The 19688-nt window shown below is 43.5% G+C and overlaps 1 protein-coding gene across 4 annotated transcripts in view; it reads left to right on the top strand.

The window, feature by feature from the left end:
• THRA (thyroid hormone receptor alpha) overlaps positions 1-19688 on the top strand; it is a 151402-nt gene that overhangs the window by 118734 nt on the left and 12980 nt on the right. For all 4 annotated transcript variants that reach the window (XM_061589355.1, XM_061589354.1, XM_061589356.1 and 1 more), the window contains 5 exons: positions 4058-4158; positions 9772-9919; positions 10294-10499; positions 16609-16755; positions 19281-19539. In XM_061589355.1, coding sequence (XP_061445339.1) covers positions 4058-4158; positions 9772-9919; positions 10294-10499; positions 16609-16755; positions 19281-19539 — 861 coding nt within the window. The remainder of the gene's footprint in view (positions 1-4057; positions 4159-9771; positions 9920-10293; positions 10500-16608; positions 16756-19280; positions 19540-19688) is intronic.

The following is a 19688-nucleotide window of genomic DNA, read 5'->3' as shown; positions in this document are numbered from 1 at the left end:
AGCTGTGAAGCTTTTAGAACACTGACAGTTGGTTCTTACTGAGCATGCCCCATGTTATCATAGGGTTCCAGCCAAAATTTCTTAAATTAATTAAAACTCAGCCAGGCATTTTTAAAACTTTTAAACTGTAGAAGATGATGGTCAGAGTATGGGGCAAGATCAGTATTAGGATTACATGTACTCTGTGAACATGGCTGATTTTTAATGAATTTCAACAGATTACGAGAACTGTTTTGTGTATCGCCATGAAAATTTAGAGGGTTGTTAAGCAAGCGTTTCTGAGTTCAGGACTATAAGGTTTGTAAGGTTTTGTTTTGAAATGAGCTTATGGGAAGAATCAAAATGGCATGGGGGGTATTTTCAGTTTAAAATTGCGGAATGTGAAAAATCCATGCTGGCTATAGTATACAGCCACTCTTGTGGCTGTATAATATCGAGGCAACCTGCTGCTGCTTTAAGGCAGCTGCCTGTGTTCTTCTTGTTGAGAAACACATGCCTTATCACCCCCAGCTACATGCTAATGTCATGGGGCGATTCTTTCCCCCCTCGTGGCTGGGTCATCCAGGAGTCATGTGGAGGTGACCCTTGCCACAACCCTAGACAATAGGACATTGTGAGTGCAGGGGATGAATGAGAGAACCTAACTCCTTTTCCTGGACAGGGAGGAGGGACACCTTCATTATTGGTGTTGATGAGGCCCTGGAGGGTAAGCAAGGTTACATGAGTTGGGGGTGGATAATTGAAGTGGGGGGTCACACACTGCTTCCTTCCCCTTCAGCCCCCAGAGATAAAGAGCCCTTTACAATGTACATGGCTGTTGTGTTTTCCACATGAAAGGCACCCTCATTAGCAGTACTTTAAATAGCCTTTCAGAAAGACTAACAAAGCCTGGAAGGTGGGGAGGGGAGCAGACAAGGATAGACCTTGCCAGTTCCTGCCCCCCCAAGCCTGGAATGTGGGGTCAAAGGGGACTTTGAGATGCATTCAGCCCATTGGGTGCCTCTGCTGTGAGGGCTGGGCCACAGAGTTCCCTGCCTGCAGTCTTCATGTTTTGTCAGCAAAGTAAGCTGAGTCAAATATAGGGCAGCTTACAAATTAAATTTGAACACAGGGTGGGGGGTGGGAAAGAGGGGTTAAGCCAGTCTTCCAAGGAGCTCCGAATTACATATGTGGGGGTTGTCCCATGTTATGTTCATAACAACCCTGTGAGGTAAATAAGTCAAGCCAAGAGCTAGGTGGCCGACGGTCACCCAGTGAGCTTTTCATGGCTGCGTGGGAGTCTCCCCAAGCTACTCTTCACCATCCTTGGTGAAGCATTCATAAAGAGGAGAGTACCTCTGAGAATATGGTGTGTGCAGTTCTTTCATTACTGAGTTAACCACATCTGTCTGAACGATAAATGTAATGCTGGTTTTAAGTTGGCCATGAGTGCTTGAAAGATGGAGTTCTATTCAGAGCAGAAATGTGGCAGAACTGTCATGCCCACTTCCCAGTGGAGACTGATTGAAAGAAGCCAAGGGCTAGAGCACCAAATTATGCTGGCATTCGTCAGAATTACCCACCCTCAGAGGAGGCTGAATATTGAATCTTTGCATGAATTCTTGGTTTGTTTCCTTCCACTCAGGAGACACACCTCCTACAGCAGGTAAATTGTACTGTTCAAATAAATTGTAGGCATGCACCCAGTGGGATGATACCTGCTGGCACTGTTCTTGCCAACCAGCCCCAGCCCCAACATCCATGTAGTGTCTGAAAAGGAGCACCTTCATACATAAATCTGCTCAAAGGTGGGCATGTTCTCTTCACGCATTTCATGTTTGTAATGTTTGTAATGTAATGTTTGGAACCGCCCTAAGAAAACAACCCTGTCTCAGTTAGCTCTCTGTCACACTCCCCCACCCCGCTTGCCATTTTTGTCCTTTGGAAGTTACTTACAATTTTGCTGAAGGAAGGATCAGATATAAGATGAATGTGTGGAAGTGTTGGGTAAAATGATCTTTCTGAGAACAGGTATCAGGTTAGATTAGTGGGTAGCCACACACACACACTCTTCTACTGGAAGTAGTATGCTTCTAAATACCAGTTTCTGGACTCTGCAGGAGGGGAGAGCACTCTGGCGCTCATGTCCTCCTTGTGCCCTTCCCGTTGGCATCAGGCTGGCCACTGTGAGAACAGGGTCCTGGACTAGATGAGCTGTTGGCCTGATCCAGCAGGCTCTTATTATGTTCTCTTCTATCAGCGTTTATGTTGGATGTCTTTTGGATTCTGTGCTGTTGTTGAAGTGTATCAAATGTGGTGTTGATTATATGGAGCTGATGTGTAAAATCGTGTGTTTCTTGTTATGGTTGTTTGTGGTGACTCTTAGGGGGTTTCTCCTAATGTTATTTGGGGTTCACCTTTTTCCTCTCCTTTAATTCTAGCAGTAGAATCTTGACATACAATAAGACAAATAGGCACGGAGGTGGGAGACCAAAATTTAAGGCTGAGCTAAGGAGCCTGTTGTGTTGAACTATAACTCTCATCGTCCCTCATCATTGGCCATGTTTAATAGGAATGATGGGAGTTGGAGTCCAGTGACATTTGGAGGGCCACAGGTTCCCCTCCTCTGGCCTAGAGAAAGGAAAGAGGAGCAGAGGCTTGTACAGAGGTTGCAGAGACATCACAGACAAAGCTGTCTGTTGCAGTCCCACTTCCCCCTCTAGGCTTTAATATATGCATGGAGGAATTCACGTGTACACCTCTTAAAACCATCCTTTTGCGGTAGAAAAGCAAAGTGTGCCTCCAGTTTTAAGTAAGGAAAGAAATTTCAGAAATTTGGCATACAGCGTATTATATACTCTTAGAGGAGGCCCTGCTGTGTGTGCCTTCTCTTTCAGAAGTGTGGTAGTCAGTTGTTAGACCTCAGGCCTTCTCTCGAGAGATGCCCTGTCTTGGAATTTATTCCATTGGGGAGGCCCACTTGGTTGGTTTCCACCCACCCACCCAGTCATCAGAAGGTTTGTAAAAAACATCCTATTTAATGTGGGTTGGAGTTCCTGGTGGGGTTTTCCAAATGATATTAGTGTACTGCTTTTTGCCGGTGTTGGCTGTTGTAGCCCCCCTCCACACATCCTTTTTATTGTGTATTTATGATGATTTGTGCTCATGATGCTCTCGACAGGTTGTATGCGATCCAGCTTCCAATACTGTTTGTGCCTGCAAAAGGCACATCCTGTAACTTCCTGATGAAATCTTTTCATACAGAAAATGGTTTGAAGGTTTTATGGGTGGTTTTGGTCCTCTGCTTTTGTTGTGCTATATCCCCTCCAGACGGCAATAATGTGGCAGCATTGGGGAAGCATCACCTAATAAAGCAGAATAAATCCACTTCCAATATGCTATTGTGTCACAAACATGTTGCAGAATACACTCCTCAATAAAACACCAGTCCAGAGGGGCCTGTGTTGTACTATGGTGTGGTTTTATGTTGTTCTGTTGTGTGGTTTGTGTTGTTATAAAATGGAGGCCACTTCGAGAGCGCATGCGTGTGTGGTTTTTTTAATCTAAATAAATAAAACCGTGAAATAGAGCCTTTGTATTTTGGAGGTTGTAAGGTCTGGTCAGCAAGTGATGGTGACCAGCAACAGTGAGGAGGCATGGATGGACCCAGTGAAGTCTGGCCTATCCCAGTTCTTCATGAGATGGGACTAAGTCTGTCCCACACTGTTTCTGTGTGGATTTTAAATGGGATATCATTGAAAAATCAGCGTGGAAATGCCAAGGTTAAAAAAAAAGAGAGTTTGAGGCAGTCTGAGGGTTGCAGTGCTGCCTCGGTTCTTGTGAAAGCTATTTATTTATTTAAAGGTTTTTGAAAGTTCCGAAACAGGTCTTTCAGCTGCCCAAGATCCTCCACCAGAACTCATTAAGAGGTAGCTGTCACCATCTCGTCCTCCTTCTCCATGGAGCCTCATGCAGACAGAATGCTGAACAAGATGGATCCTTGTTCTGACAGCAGCTCTTAACTTCTTGCAGATTTCCCCTTCCAGCTTTGACCTCTCCACTCTGCTTTCTCTTATAGGGTACATCCCTAGCTACTTGGACAAAGATGAGCAGTGTGTCGTATGTGGAGACAAAGCCACGGGGTACCACTACCGATGTATTACCTGTGAAGGCTGCAAGGTAATGAAAGCTTGGGAAGGGGCATATCGTCCATAGTATCTCACTAGTGGAGGATTCTGTCCTTGGACTTGGTGCCTTTAGCAGTCAGTGATACTACTAAGTGACACAAGCTGCCTTGGATGGCACTGCATAGGGGTCAGTGCTTTTGTTACGGGAACTGGTGGAAGACATTTGACCCATTTGCAGCAGGGGGCACAGGATGGTGGGGAGGAGGGGCTAGTGTTAGTGGGACAGGTGAGGAGTGTGGAAGGGTTGGGCCAAATGCGTGAACAATAATTCCTTTTTTTTTTTTTTTACAATAATTTTTATTCAAATTTTCATAAAACATACAAAACAAAATCATAAAACATTCAAAGACAAAAAACAAAACAAAACAAAAATGATTAAACAAAAAAATAAAATGTTGACTTCCCATTTGTCGCAGATCAAATCAGTTGTAGGTCTACAATATATAACAATCCTGTCTCTTAAATTATATTATAAAATCACTTTCCTCCAGTAGTTATCTTAATTAATCATCAAATCTCATAAACATTACTTTATTCTTTCCACAAAAAGTCAAAGAGAGGTTTCAATTCTTTAAGAAATATATCTATCAATTTTTCTCCAAATAAACATGTCGATTAATCCATCTCGTTAATAATAATAATAATCTTATTGTCATAACCATAGTCCAAATAAACATATCGATTAATCCATCTCATCAAAATCTGTTAGGTCCAATAATTTCAATAGCCATTATTCCATTATCCATATTAATTCCATCTTCCATCTTCAATAGTCCTGTTAAGTCCAGTAATTTCAGTGTCCAATCTTCCATTATCAGTATTCCATAATAATCTTGCTGTCATAGCCATAGTCATATAATAAGAGTCTGATGGGAATTTCCTCTATCCCAAATATTTTCTTGCCATCGATTCTGAATAAGTTGCTGAAATATTGTTGTAAAGTCATATCTGTGTTCTTCTTTTTTACAAAATGCACTGGCTCATCTCTTGAGAGTTTTTCCATTGTCACATGGCTGCAGTTAATTCCATAGATTTTCTCTATATCAAGCTCCATCACGTCATTCCAGTCCAGAAGATTATCCAAGCCATTGATAACTTTATCTCTAATATCTTCATTAATTTCTTCAGAGATAACGTTAAATTCCAAACAGTAGATTTTATTTCTAATATCCATAAACTCCAGATCTTTTTCCAATTCCACATTTGTTCTAATCTCCAGGGCTTGTATCTTCCCTTTATTTTTTCTTTTCTCGTCTCTGATCTCATTCTCCTCTCTCACAGGATCCCCTATTTCTTTAAGCTCCTGCGTCATTTTGCTCAGTTCAATTTTCAGCTCCTTACTGCCCTGTCGCAGGGTTTGTTTCGTTATCTCAATCTCATCCATTATTTTCTGAAACATAATTACTTCCAGATTCTCAGCCACTTTCTTGATTGCCATTTTTAAAACCACGAAAACAAAACAAAACAAAAATAAAGAAGAACCACTTCTTATTTCAGCAACAATTGGGTTAATATTCCAGGCTTGATGACGTCACAGTATAAACAGAGCAGCCTGCCTTATCTCTCTATGTTCAAGAACACAAAACAAATTTAGTTCCCAGCATCAAAACAGTTAGTGGCGTCGTGAAGAAGCAGATTCGTCAAAATAAAATAGACCAAAAAGAGAATAGTCCCAGACAATATAATGTTCCTCAGAATAGAAATCCCTCTTCTGTTTATATCTTTAGAATGCACTTCCAGGACAGCTTTTTGCAATAGAAACAGAGATAAGCTGTTAATTTCGTGAATAACAGAGAAGAGTTATAGCTCACCCAGAAGTTCTTTAAAGCTGATTCATTTGACAAATCTCTTTTTGCTGCAACAATTTAAACCAAGTAAAAAAAAGAATAGAAAGAAAGAAGGGTGCTTGCCTGTTAGTCCGTTTTCTCTTTGAAGAAAAGATAAACGTATCGCATTAATCAGATAGAGCTTGTTCGGAAGTCCGTCCGGCATTGCTGGCTGGACCTTTTCTCATAAATTAATGAAATCCAGTCCTCCCAACAAAAACAGGCTTTTGAGGTTGATCTCTATGTTTCTCCCTGCCCGGGAGAAATTTCATCAGTCAAAAAAAAATGTTCTGACTGATTTATATCTGAATAAGCTTCTTTTGAGGCGGGAGCCCGTCTCAAAAGCAGGCACAAGCGAAGTCACCCTTCCCGGAAGTCCGTGAGCAATAATTCCTCAGGATATCTGGGCCAAGGTTCACTGATCCAATATTTTCCATGGCCTCCAGTTACATTTCCTCATTCATAGACTCCTCTTCTGCCCCAGATTTACCTTATCTGTCCCCCTGATCTGTCAGCCTTCCCCATTGCCACTGCCCTTCCCCAAATATTGCAGTGCTATTCCTTACCTATCACATCTGTACTTGATGTTTCTCTGAGGGAGTGGGGCATGCATGAGGTTTTATAACAGTTTAGCCTCACAAGGTTAGGCTGGGAGGTAGTGATTTGCCCAAGGCTACCCTGTACATGTAATAGATGAACTGGTATTTAAACCTACATCTCCCTGGTCCAAGTTCGACTTTCTTGCTGCTGCCACCACACTACAATAATGACTATATGTAACCAGCGTGCGTGGGGCCATACAAGTCATAGACGTGACAAAGTTTGCTGCCCAGAGTGTTTACAGTCGGTATTATATGGGCAAGAGAGGAAGAGGAGGAACTAAAGGCTTTGGATTGACAAAATAGTGGGGATGGGAGACTTAAGAGGCCATGGAGGTACAGGTAAGATGTGTCTGAGGAATGGTTAGGAAGGATTTTACTGGAGAAGGAAGGAGAGGACTTCGAAAAAAAGAGAGAAGATGGTTCCTGCAGTATGGAGATCAGATTAGTTAAAGGCAGGGAGATGGGAGAATGAACCCAAGGGGACCTGATCAGGGACAACTCAGCAGTTTTGGAGCCTGCAGCAGAAAATTCATATGGCAGCCCACATCCCACACATGGGGGCACAATCCACCAAGGCATTCTCCTACACAAGTTTCATTGTAGCAAGCTAGAATGCTCCAATTTTCTTGCACCAGAAAAGTTCCAGGTGGATTGCGCCTCAAGGCTTAGATCTGGTTTAAAGCCAGTGTGGTGTAGTGGTTAGAGCGCTGTACTAGGTCTGGGAAGACTTTTGTTCAAATCCCCACTCAGTCACAATGCTCACTGCGTGACCTTGGATCAGGCATACACTCTCAGCATGACCTACCTCACAGGTTCATTGTGAGAACGAAATGTCTGTGAGGGGGAGGGGGATAATAATCTATGCTACCTTGAGGTTATTGGAGGAAAGTTGGGATATAAGCATAGTTATAGAAATAAATCTGTCTCTCACTCCATTGCCCTTCATGGTATCTAAAATCCATGGCTTGAGGTGGCCACCTTGCTTTGCCCTAGGGAGTGCCAAATTTGGGTCCAGTTGGCAAAAGAGCTTGTGAGAAAAGAAGATGGCACATGAAGGAAGCAAAGGGCAAAGAGAGAGGAGAAATAGATTTCACAGAGAGTTTTTGAAGGAGGATGTGCAAAAAAAAAGTACTGTTCCATCTCTGGTGTTGATCTCCAAGCATTACTTTTAAGTACAGGTGCTGAGATTTCTTGGCATAACATGTGGATTTCCCAGGCAAGGAATGTATTGTATTGTATTAATATCAATTAAGTAGGCACTGGGTATTGTTTACAAAGAGGCATCCCCACATTTCAGCATCCTCTCTTCTCATGATTCTGACACAGGCAAGCCTTCCCACAGTAAGAACACTGAACACCAGAGTCATAATGGGTGCTGATGGCAGGGTAGAAGATTTTTGGGTTAACTAAGGACATTGCTAGATAACCAGTCGTGCTGGGTGCCTAATGAGTGAGGATGCAGTGACAGTGTTTCTGGCACATTTTAGAGCGAAACTAGATGAGTTTGTGTGTAATAAATGAATAAACAAAGATCTTACTCATTTGCCTAAATGAAAATGGGTGTACAGTGAAGGGGGGATGTTAAACCCTCATCTGCCTCACCTTGCTGTCCTTGGCTGCTTTAAGCCCAGATAGGTCCGAGCACGTGGGTAATAACTTAAAACAGCCAAGTGCATCAAGGGGGTTTCACTTTCTTCCCACATATGGTTATTTTAATGTGAAAACTGGATCCCTTCCATTCTCACTTTCTGGATCACAAGTGCACATTTAGTTTGGCCCTTAGAATGCAGAATTCTGCCACAGGGGGCTGTTGAAAAAGTATTGCACTTCCTAGCACTTCAGTCAGGTGAGAAGTGTGTATTTTTCTTTGTAGGAGAGAGGGCATAATCAGTAGGCATTTGGAGATTGTGAACAGAGATTGGTTTCCATCTCCTCACAACTTGATTTGAGCCAAAGAGCAGCTCCATAACCTAGCTTCAGAGCCAAGCTGAAGATTAAGATATGAAGTTCATAATAGAACAAAAGTACTTCAAAGCATTTACAGAGTACATTTTTCTCCCTATTTAGTAGTCCTTTGCCTTCTTCTTCCCCGCTGTCTCAAACTTGATTTCCGATTTTAGGACCCACTTCTTTCCTTTCAAGTGTGTGACCCAGGCCTAGTTATTTTTTAGCAATGCCAATGTGGTATGAAAGTTGTTTCCATGTAGTCTGGCCACACGTTATACTGGATAGTATCTAAAGTAGAACCATGTAGGTTGGGCAAACAGTGGAGTTCCATCTCACTACAGCTTCATCTATGATGAGGGGAATCTAGTGCAATAGTTTCCAGTTGGTGGAACATGACCAACAGATTGTTGGGTCACCTGACCTAAAATGGATCTTGCCAGAGGCATTTTCTTTTTCTTCTTTGAGAGAGAGCAGAGAAGAGGAGGAGGAGGAGGAGGAAACTAGGCGAAAGAGAAGAGGAAAGATAGACATATATAGTGAAAGCAAGCAACGACAGATCAAGATGTTTCAGTGCCTGAGGCAGAATATCCAAATAATGGAGATGTTGCTGCCCCTTAATGGTACCACAGAATCTACTCACTATGGCAGATTGCAAGCCCAAGTTGGAGTTCAAGATGGGCCCTGTTCACTTTGAAAAAGTTAACAAAAAAAAACTAGTGGGAGGTTTGGGGTGTCATTAAGGGTTGCCTAGTGGGAGTTGAGCTGTTCCAGTCCATGTGGCACAATCTGCTGGGATATTCTCGTGCATACATGTCACTGAAATGAATGGGAGTTGTACAAGATCATGATATGGGGTGGAGAACATCCAAATGGATTCTGCCCCATAATTAATGGGAGACCTAGGGAAAGCCATTTAGATCTTCCATCATGACACCAAAATATCTTGGGGCAACTCTGACTAATGGATTAGAATCACAGAAAAAGAATATGGGTGTACACAACCTGGTGTCATTCTGTCCCTGGCATTAATGAGGGGAAGCCCTAATATGCTTTGCATTGGTGATTAGAATGGCAGAAGCTCAGTTTAGTATTGTAAGTGCCAATAGGACTGCAGGACCCTTGCAGACAGGAGCCAGTTGGAAGTTGAGTTGGTGGGTGGACCTTGATTTGGGAATCAAAGGCCTTCCTTCTCAAGGCTGCCTGGTTCTGATTTCATTCTCCCATCTACAGGGATTTTTCCGACGGACCATCCAGAAGAACCTGCACCCAACATACTCCTGCAAGTATGATGGCTCCTGTGTTATCGACAAGATCACCCGCAACCAGTGCCAGCTTTGCCGATTCAAGAAGTGCATTGCCGTTGGCATGGCCATGGACTGTAAGGGCATTGCGCCCATATGGAGGGCTGTGGGGGTGGGGATATGGGAAGGGGTGGTTGCAGCCAGGGACCCCATGGGAAGGAAAGTGGTCACAAATGGGGAGGGGGGAAGAGGTAGCATGTTGGTTGGTCCATAGAGTTGTGTGAATTCATCTTTGAATACCTACATATTGGGATGTTGATGTGGCAGAAGTGCCCCAAAGTTCATAGTAACTACTTCAGAATTCTGCCAGCCAATCAAATTGTTTTTTGTCAGCACGTTGGTAGTGGCCATATATGGGCTCCAGGATGCAACAGATGCCTTATACAGCTCTGATTGGCTATGTGTGAGGCCCACCGTCCACTCATGCTTCTCCATTCTTCGCGCCCCCTAGTGGTGCTGGATGACTCCAAGAGGGTAGCCAAGCGGAAGCTGATTGAAGAAAACCGGGAAAGGCGGCGCAAAGAAGAGATGATGAAATCCCTTCAGCACAGACCAGAGCCAACCACAGAGGAATGGGAGCTGATCCACATTGCCACAGAGGCACACCGCACTACAAATGCCCAAGGCAGCCACTGGAAACAGAAGCGGAAATTTCTGGTAAATGGTGCAGGAGGGTATGATAGGCAGAGCTTAACCAGAGGTTGCACGTCTCTTGTCTGAATTTCTCTGATGCACAAATCTACATCCTGGTGATCTTTGCTTTTCATTCCTTGCTTTCTTTTTGGATAATATTTTCTGGCTCTTCTGTTTCTGAATGTATCTTTTCCCCTTCCTCTTCTCAGTCCTTGAGTGTGTGCGCACACACACACGCACAAAATGTTTTGAAAATCTGGCAGAATATATTATGCAAATAACATGCATATCTCATTTTGCATCAGGATTGTGTATGTATATGCAAAGTCTACATGGTTTGGCTTACTCTCTTTTTTCTGCTATTAGACTTTGTTTGGTTTGGTTTTTACTATGAGTGTAGAGAACAGGGAACGGTGTGATTAATGCCTAGGGAGCTTGCCATGTATATGGGCCGCTTTCACTGTATGCCTTCTTCATAATTATGTGGAAACAAATGCACAATTTTATGGTACACAAATGGTCAAACCAGAGTTGGAAGTGCACATCTGGTAAAGGTATATTCATGTTCTATGTGGCTAGTTATGTGTTATAATAGCCCAGTTTACACATAACACTAAGCCAAACAGTGGGTTAGCATGAACAAGGAAAGTTTCCAGACTGAAGATTGTGGCAGTCGTACTCCTTTCCTGGTCCTGCTGCAGCCATACTATCAGGGGCTTAGCCATGGTTTGAATTAGTGTTACATCCAAACCCAGACTCATGGTTTGTCTCGCTCCAGACAGGCCACAAGCTGTTCTTTGCTTAAACCTTGGGGTTTGTCTAGAGAAAGACAAATCATGAGCCTGTGTTTGGACATAATGAGAACCCAAACTATGACTTTCTTGTAAAAGTATCACACATCATACAGTCTTCAGGGTTAGAGGTGCCCCCCTCCACCAGAAAAGCTGTCCTTATGCCTTCATAAAGATATTTTCTGCATACCAGAATGGAAACTGCAGGGAGCAGAAGAGTGGAATAAAGACAGTGCATATCAGGGATGGGCCGCTATTTGAGTTTCAGATGCCACTTCACTTTTCAGATGGTGGTTTAGGAGCTTGAAGAAGTCTGTCACTTCATAGATAGTAAGGCCCTGTAACAAAGTATTACCTGGCAGAAACTGGTTCTCCACTATAGAGCGCATATTGGAATGAGGGGAAAATATCCCCTCAGGAGACAAGATTGGGTCTCAGTCCATTTGTATGTTAGTAGGTCTGCTGTTTCAATCCATCTTAGATCATGCCGTGACCCAGTAGTGGGTCGCAACTCACCATTTGAAAACCAGTGCTAATTAACCATAGCGTCCAGTTTTGTCTGGTTACCATCTTTGGAATAAGCCAGGATATTAACTCATGATTTGAACCTGATTTAATGTCCTGACTTTTTTCGTAGTTGGTAATCATAGTGTCTCCATTCAGATGAAATGGGAAACTGGTTAATTAGAGGCTTCCTGGCTTTGTTGCTGGAGAAACAAAAGGGCTATGTGTGTGTGGGGGGGGGGAAGACTTGCCCGTATATCAGCTTATTGGCCTGTGACTCCAACTTGGCTAAAGTTAGTAATGATAAACCAAGTCCTGTTGAAAGTAATGGGGCTTCGGTTGTTGTAACTAACTTTGATTTCAAGGAAACCTATTTGTTCACACAAATAGCAGACAGGGTGCTAAAAACCTGTTCCTAGGCTGACTCACTTCAGACCGTTCACATGGTTAAGTGCTCCCTTTTACCAAAAATTTCTAAATCCCTGTACATAGAAATCTAGCATGCCAGGAATAAGGGTTCTAGCCTGGTTTTCTCTGACATGCTATTTTTTTGTGGGTGGCCATTTTTTATTTTAATGGTGAAACATTTGACTATGCAGTCTCCAGTTCATAGTGTGAAATGGTACAGTTCATCTTCATCCCTTTTTTATTTGAACTAAACTTGGTTGAATTGCAGCTGCAGAGTGCCTTATGTTCTTTCTTATCTTTTCACGACACCTAGATTAAAACTTGATAGGGCAACAAGAGCCAGACCATTATATTTTGCCAGGGATCACCAGTTGGTCACCCCTAGATTATTTTTATTTAAAAAGCAATCTTACAGTGTAATCCTATGCAGGTCTATTCAGATGTAAGCCCTCCTGAGTTCAGTTGGGCTTCCTCCCAGGAAAGAATGTACAGGATTGCAGTAATAAATATCTTTTAAACTTCTTTTTTACTTTTATATCACTTTTAAACTGTTTAATAGGCTGCACAATCACCTTTTTATTTGAATTAACTTTTTGGTGTTTAGGGTTATTGCCCTTCAGTAGGTGGGGTGTTTAAGCACTATGTTTTTTATTGCATGAATGTACACACTGGTGCACACTCCAGCCAAATTTTAGGTAAGCAGTTTTTAAGTCCCTTTTATATCAGTGGGAGACATGTAAGCATGTGCTTAACCCTCAACTGAAATGGTTTGGATTTAAAACTGCCTGATGTTGGTTGTCCCCCATGATGCATAAAATGTCAGTCTGCTTTCCAGGCCATTGTATACATTATATTGACCATTATTTAATGTGGTGAAATTGTAACCCATGCTTTGTCTTAGCATTGATGATAAGTTCCAAACTCAATACAGATGGTAATAAGAGCACATAGTTCTAATTAAATAAAGATTTCTTCTCCTCCCACAGCTTAGCAAATGATTCAGACCTTCAGAGGGACCTTTGAAGGGTTAAGTTGATTGAGCAAAGGGACACAGCTGTGACCCCTCTGCTCCCTCCAAGGGCAGATGGGCCGGAAACCCTCACCACACCCCCCTCTTCCCCCTTTTCTTGCAGAGTAAGGATTGCTGGTTTGGGGTGCCCTCTCCTGGCCGTAATCACTTAGTGCCAGGGCAGGTAAGGACATGGAGGTCATGAGAAGCAGGGTTCAAGGGTGGGGAGAGGAACTCAGAGGCTGACAGACTGGGTGGTTCTTGGAGAAGCATTTCATTCTTGTGTTTCCACACACACAAACACTCCAGGACTTTCTAATGATGGGCAGAAGCCCTCTTAATGAGAGGAAATCATACACTTACTGGGCAGACACTAATTCAGGCCAGACAAGGCATCATGGGTGCAGCTATAATGCTGAAGGTAAACAGGTCCTGCTCTCTAAGGGATCTGGATTTGAGAAGGAAATGTAAAGCACGTTTGAGTTCCGTGAAGGAAAAACAGGATATAAATGTATTAAATTCCAGTTACCATTTGGACTGGTGCAAAAACATCCAAAAAGCTTCCTCAGTCACACATAAGAGTGGGCCACCAGACCTAGCATGCCCTCACCAGCCCTTAACAATGATTAATGTCCTGCATTTAAAGCACGAGGGGTACCTTGCTCCAGAGAGGATCTGTGTGTACTAGGGCTGGATCCATTCAGTATGGGCAGCAGAATTCCATGGACTCTAGGGTGGCTGGGGAATCTTTCACGTGGGAAGAGACTCTCTCTCCTTCCCTGCCCCACCTCCAGACCGTTGTGACAACTGGGTTTAAGGTGCAGGAGCAATTCTGTTTCCCTCCTGGCTTCCTGACTGCATTCTGTTCTCCCTTACACCGTATAAGTGACTAGAGCATAAGTGTTCATTAACTTGCATGTAACAGGATAAAGGGGCGGCAATTAGGAAAATATTTATAGAAGCAGAACACAATTCTTTCCCCAGGCTAGACCCTGTTCCCCCCCTTGAAGAGGAAATAATTTTCCTCTTCTCCACATCATAGTTGATGAATGCCAGAATTTGGCATGGTATGGGTGGGCCTTGATTAGATTCCCTGACCTAATTAACTCCACCCTCCAACAGAGAAATGTGAAAAACAAAGAGTGACCACCTTCTGATCCACATGGAAATACGAATCGGGACAGTTCACTTCAAAATGTGGCTGAATGAAATCTTCAAGCTTCCCTACCTTGAGCATGTGATGCTCTGGCTTGCTCCAGATCTCTTCAGTGCAGTTTACAGAGTCCCAACATTAAATGTAACAGTAACCTTCTGGAAAGCTGAGTTTTGGTGTAAGATGGGTTGCCTTTGGCAGCATCTGTAGCAGCTATAATCCAGAGGTTGCTGGCCTTTGAGGGCCCATGGGCATATTTGCAAACCAGAGAAACTGTTCTAGGCACCGCATACACACTGCAACCAAGCCTGCACCGCCAGGTTGTATCTCTTGGATACAACAGAATGCTTCTTTCAAACCTAATTTTAACAGGGAAGGGGACCCTGTGAGTACATGTGTGCCAGTGGGCACCGTGTTTGTGATCTGCTATTGTCTGTTCTGTAGACATTTATTTTTCCAGGGCTGTGTGTCCAAACATAGGAAACAGTCTAAAGATCTAACGTGCCTTAGAAAGAAGGCAATTGCTAGATGTATTTGAAAGTGTCTTGCTGTTGGATTGGAGAAGGGGCATCACCTTGGTCCTTAGCAGCTGCCAGACATGCTATAATACATGGTAACAGAAGAATCAAAATGCCGTAGTGACTGTTGCCAAAGTAGGGTCAGATCCTGACCACGAGGAAAAGGAGGTGCGTGGGACATATTGCTGAGCAGCCAACATTCATTTTAGGATATGTACAATCATACTGCTGTGAGAGTGGCAGTTCTGCTGCTTTACAGACAGACATGCTACTTCTGTTCTGAGGCAAGTTCTTTTTTTCCCTTTTTTAAGAAAAAAGTCAGATCCCAAAAAAGTTGTGGAGTTTTCAACATGAGGGAGCTTGAATAAGGAAGATCCACCTGTGAAGGAGGGTATCTCTTGGCTAGTACCTTTTGATGTCAAGGAATACCACCCCACAACCCAAGAGGTTTTGCAACCATTTTTTAAATGATTTGGTTAAAAAAAGGCAAACAATAATATCAGTACACATATACTGCTTCTATTTTTTTTTTAAAGACAGGCAACCCACTTGAAACATTGGGGGGTTGGGGGGAAGCTCAAGACTGATGGCTAAATCAGCATTGGATTTGACTCATGCAAAGTGCAAAGCTGTGAGGAAGCCAGGTTTGTGCTGTGTTTGAGGAATCCACTGTGACTTTTCTCTTTTGATATTACACCTGTCTCCATCCTTTCAGATTAATGAACCACCATGGTAGGACTCTTGAGTATTCCAGGCCCCCGCTTCCCCAAACCATTCACTTGAAATTCTGCAACCTGTGTGCATTATGTAGCAGGGACGTGTGATGGGGACCATCCCTGCAGGCAGTCTCTATCCCCTTCTCCAGGGCTGGTCTTGGTACTCGGCTTCCAAGGCGGTTAGAGCACTGGAATGACAGTCTCCAACCTTTTCCTCCAAGCTGAACCTTATTTTTTATCAATGGAGGCTGGTCCATTAGTGCAAATAGGACACTGCCACACCAACCTCAGCCACCCTTCTTACTTGCATCCAATCCAGGCAGTAGCACTACCTGTAGGATTCTTCCTCCTCAGCTTCAGTGTTACCCCTGTAGAACTTGGCAGTGGACAAAACTAGAATTAGTTGGCTCTGGCTGTGATTGGCTCTGATGGTCTCCCTGCTTTCTGCCCTACCAGCCCCAGTGGTTACCAGTCACCAACAGCTTTAGTGCTCTGCTGGGGCTTGCTTCAGCACTCTGCTTCCAAAGCACTCTAAGCACCTTGGAGATGAGGAACCAAAACCTTCCCCCCAACCTCGGATTGAAAAGGGGGTGAAGATTGTCCCCAAAGTTGCCGCACTGCGCTTCCAAAACACTTGAGTGCTACATAACTGCAGGGATGATTCCTGCACTCTTCTCAGCTCCCAGGCTGGGAGAAAGGTTGAGACTCATCATGCTTGCCATAGCAAGCATGTCAAGAGGAACAGCAGACCCCTGATCTTATCAGATATTAGGGCGAGAAACTAGTATTAAAGAAAAGAGAGGTGAAATGCTCAGGATCCTTAATGTTTGTACTTTCACATGGTATGTTGGTATGGTAGAAAGAGGCTTGCTTAGTGGAGTTGGAGAGGAGAAGGGAGGAAATACTGAAAGCCTGGATTTCTACTTCCAGTTTTGAGACTGGAAGGTGGTTGGGTTTTTTCCCTGTGGAAGGAGGGGGGATCCAAACCATCATTCTACAGACTCATGATTTTGTCCTTCTCATCCCACTCACAGCCCGAAGATATTGGTCAGTCACCAATGGCCTCCATGCCTGATGGAGACAAAGTGGACTTGGAGGCATTTAGTGAGTTTACGAAGATCATCACCCCCGCCATTACCCGTGTGGTGGATTTTGCCAAAAAACTGCCCATGTTTTCAGAGGTAAGCTGGGTGGGCACATGGGTGGAATACCAGAGAGCTGGGAGGTCAGAGGAGAAAGAACTTTGGTAGCAATCTCTTGAACATGCAGAGACTACAGGTCTTCTCCTTACATTAATGAGTATGGAGAAAGGCCATAGGTGTGGAGAAGTATCTCCTTGCACCATCTTCCAATCTCTGGTCCCAAAGATTTTGGTCGTGGCTGTCATTTCCCAGTTACTATGCCTTTGTCTTGTGTCCCTCTTCACCTCTTTTCTACATCCAAACCATCATAAATGCTTAAAAGAAATTGAGAAGCCATTTGTAAACAGAAAAAAATAGAAATAACAACTGTTCGTTTCTAGGGTGTGGGTGGTTACTGCCCATGTTGGTTTCCCACAGACGTGCCTTCAACCAGTCCTTTTCCAGGGCTGAATCTGCAGTGCAGGTACAAAGGTATATTTGGGTGCGAGCAGGAATATTACCAGTTTGTCCAGTCAGGCTGAGGTATTGATGGGTAGGTCTGAGCGAACAGTGGAAGGCAGTTTTCATGAACACTTTTATCAGAAGGTGCTCCATACTTTCAGCAATTTTTCATGGATCAAAAGAAAACAAATAGCATTTGACTGATCCAAAAGCATTGCTCCAGGTGGGCTTGGTATATTTTCACCTTCCGTGCTGGTCAGGATCACCCAAATGACCAATCCAGGATGTTCTGCCTTCACTCTAAATAGCTTCACTTGCTGTCAGTAATGTAAACGGAACATGTAGCAAAATCAGATTGGTTGTGTGGCAACATGATGTCATTACAGTCACTATGCGATTCCTGATTGGCTGGGACCACTCTATGAAGGAGAAAGCCCTAACAAGACACTGAAGCAGCAGCAGACTAGGTGAATAATGGCTGCAAAGAGACATGAAAACCAATGAACATTCTCAGGGTTTTTTCGGGAAACATTTCAGGGGCCCTGTGAACACTACTTTAGCTATCAAAACCGAGAAGGAGAATGTTCAGCCTTTTTCATAGAAAGACCAGGAGAAAATCCTGAGTTAGAATTTCACCATGAATTCAAGATTATCCAGTGATGCCTTGCTGGGCCTCCTGCCTTAAACTGATGTGGGTTGCTTTCCACTAAGCCCAGAGCTCTTTTTTCATCAGCAGCCCTTCACTGCTGGAATGGTCTTCTTTATGAGGCCCATGTCCCTCATTCCCCATTGGCCTTTCAGAGACTCTGTTAGATCTTCCTGTTCTGTCAGCTCTTTAGAGGATAGCTTTCTTTTTTTCTTCTACTGGTATGTTTAATTCAGGGATGTGTAAATATTTTACTGTATTGTTTTATTTTTATTTTTTTTAATGAGCACATCTTTAGTGTTTCATATAAGATGGCTATAGGTTAGTGATTTTATTATTGTGAGCTACCTCGTGTCCCTTTTCCAGTGGGAAGGAGGGATAAAAATAAATAAGAGAAGGTCAATAAATTGGGGTGTATGGGGGGGAATTATTCCAAGCATGCAGGGAAAGGGAGCAATGAAGGAAGCAGATTACATGATTATGACTCTGCAATGACCTGCTATTCAGGTATGACCTGGTAATTGTTCTGGAAGTATTTGGAGATGGCTGGGCAAGGCAGCAAAGTCCAGACAGCTTTCTGATAGGTGGAGATATCTGTCCTTCAGACAGCTGTGCTAGTCCGTTGCAGCAAAAACAACAAAGATTAACATATTATGGTGTTAGCATTTGTGAACTACAGTCCACTTCAGGTGCATGAAGTGTTAACTCTGTTACAGGATTACATACACACACACACACGGTTGGGGTGGGGGAATTAAATAGATAAAAGTACAGACAGTGATCATTATGTGATTTAACTGTTGGTCATTCAGAAAACAGTTGTTGATTTTACACAGACAACCTGGCATTGGTAAACCCATTTCGACACATAGTATAAAAAAAAAAACTGTTCTTTTGATTCAGCCCACTAGTAATAGCATTAAACCTCTTCATGTAGCCATGATACTGCTGAATTACAACACATCAAGAGGTGGATTCCCCACAGACAGATATATTCCAATTCCCACCCTCCGAAACCATGTAATTATATACCTGTAACTCAGAATCTCATGCATCTGATGAAGTGGACTGAAGTCCAAAAAAAACTTATGCCATAATAAGTGTATTAAGGTGCCAGAAGACTTTTTGTTTTTCCTTCAGACAAGTGGCTTTTCAAAAGAAGTGTTAAGTTCTGACTCTGTCCTGAGTGAACTCTGGTTCTTGATATCTTGCTGCTCTTCACCCCGGTTTGATTCATACCCTAACTCTCTGGCCTTTCTGTTTCTGAGGTCCCTTCTTATTGCTTACCCACTCCTTGCCTCCTTGTTATATTGGAGCCTCCACCCTTGCTTTGTTCCTCTGCTCTGGGCGGCAGAAACATGTTAATTCAATGTGATGTGGAACAAGACCTTCTGCTGCAAAAAGCACTGTCCTCTGTGCAGTGCTGACCACCCATACTGAGGCCAGCACTGACCACCATACCTCTCCCTGCCTGTAGCTGCCTTGTGAGGACCAGATCATCCTTTTGAAGGGCTGCTGCATGGAGATCATGTCGCTGCGGGCGGCTGTGCGCTATGACCCTGAAAGTGAGACGCTGACACTAAGCGGTGAAATGGCTGTCAAGCGGGAGCAGCTGAAGAATGGTGGTTTGGGCGTGGTGTCAGATGCCATCTTTGATCTGGGCAAATCCCTCTCTGCCTTCAACCTGGATGACACCGAAGTGGCGCTGCTCCAGGCTGTGCTGCTCATGTCATCAGGTACAGACAGCTGATTGATTATGTATATATTTCTCCTTCCAGCCCAGTGTCTGATTATGTATATAGACACGAGTCTTTCCCAGTCCTACCTAGAGATGCTGGGGATTAAACCTGGAATCTTTTGCATGCAGAGAGCTACAGCCCTTCTC

Source organism: Rhineura floridana, chromosome 11, assembly GCF_030035675.1.
Source record: "Rhineura floridana isolate rRhiFlo1 chromosome 11, rRhiFlo1.hap2, whole genome shotgun sequence".
Classification (NCBI taxonomy): Eukaryota; Metazoa; Chordata; class Lepidosauria; order Squamata; family Rhineuridae; genus Rhineura; species Rhineura floridana.
This window is presented reverse-complemented; position numbering and strand designations above follow the sequence as displayed.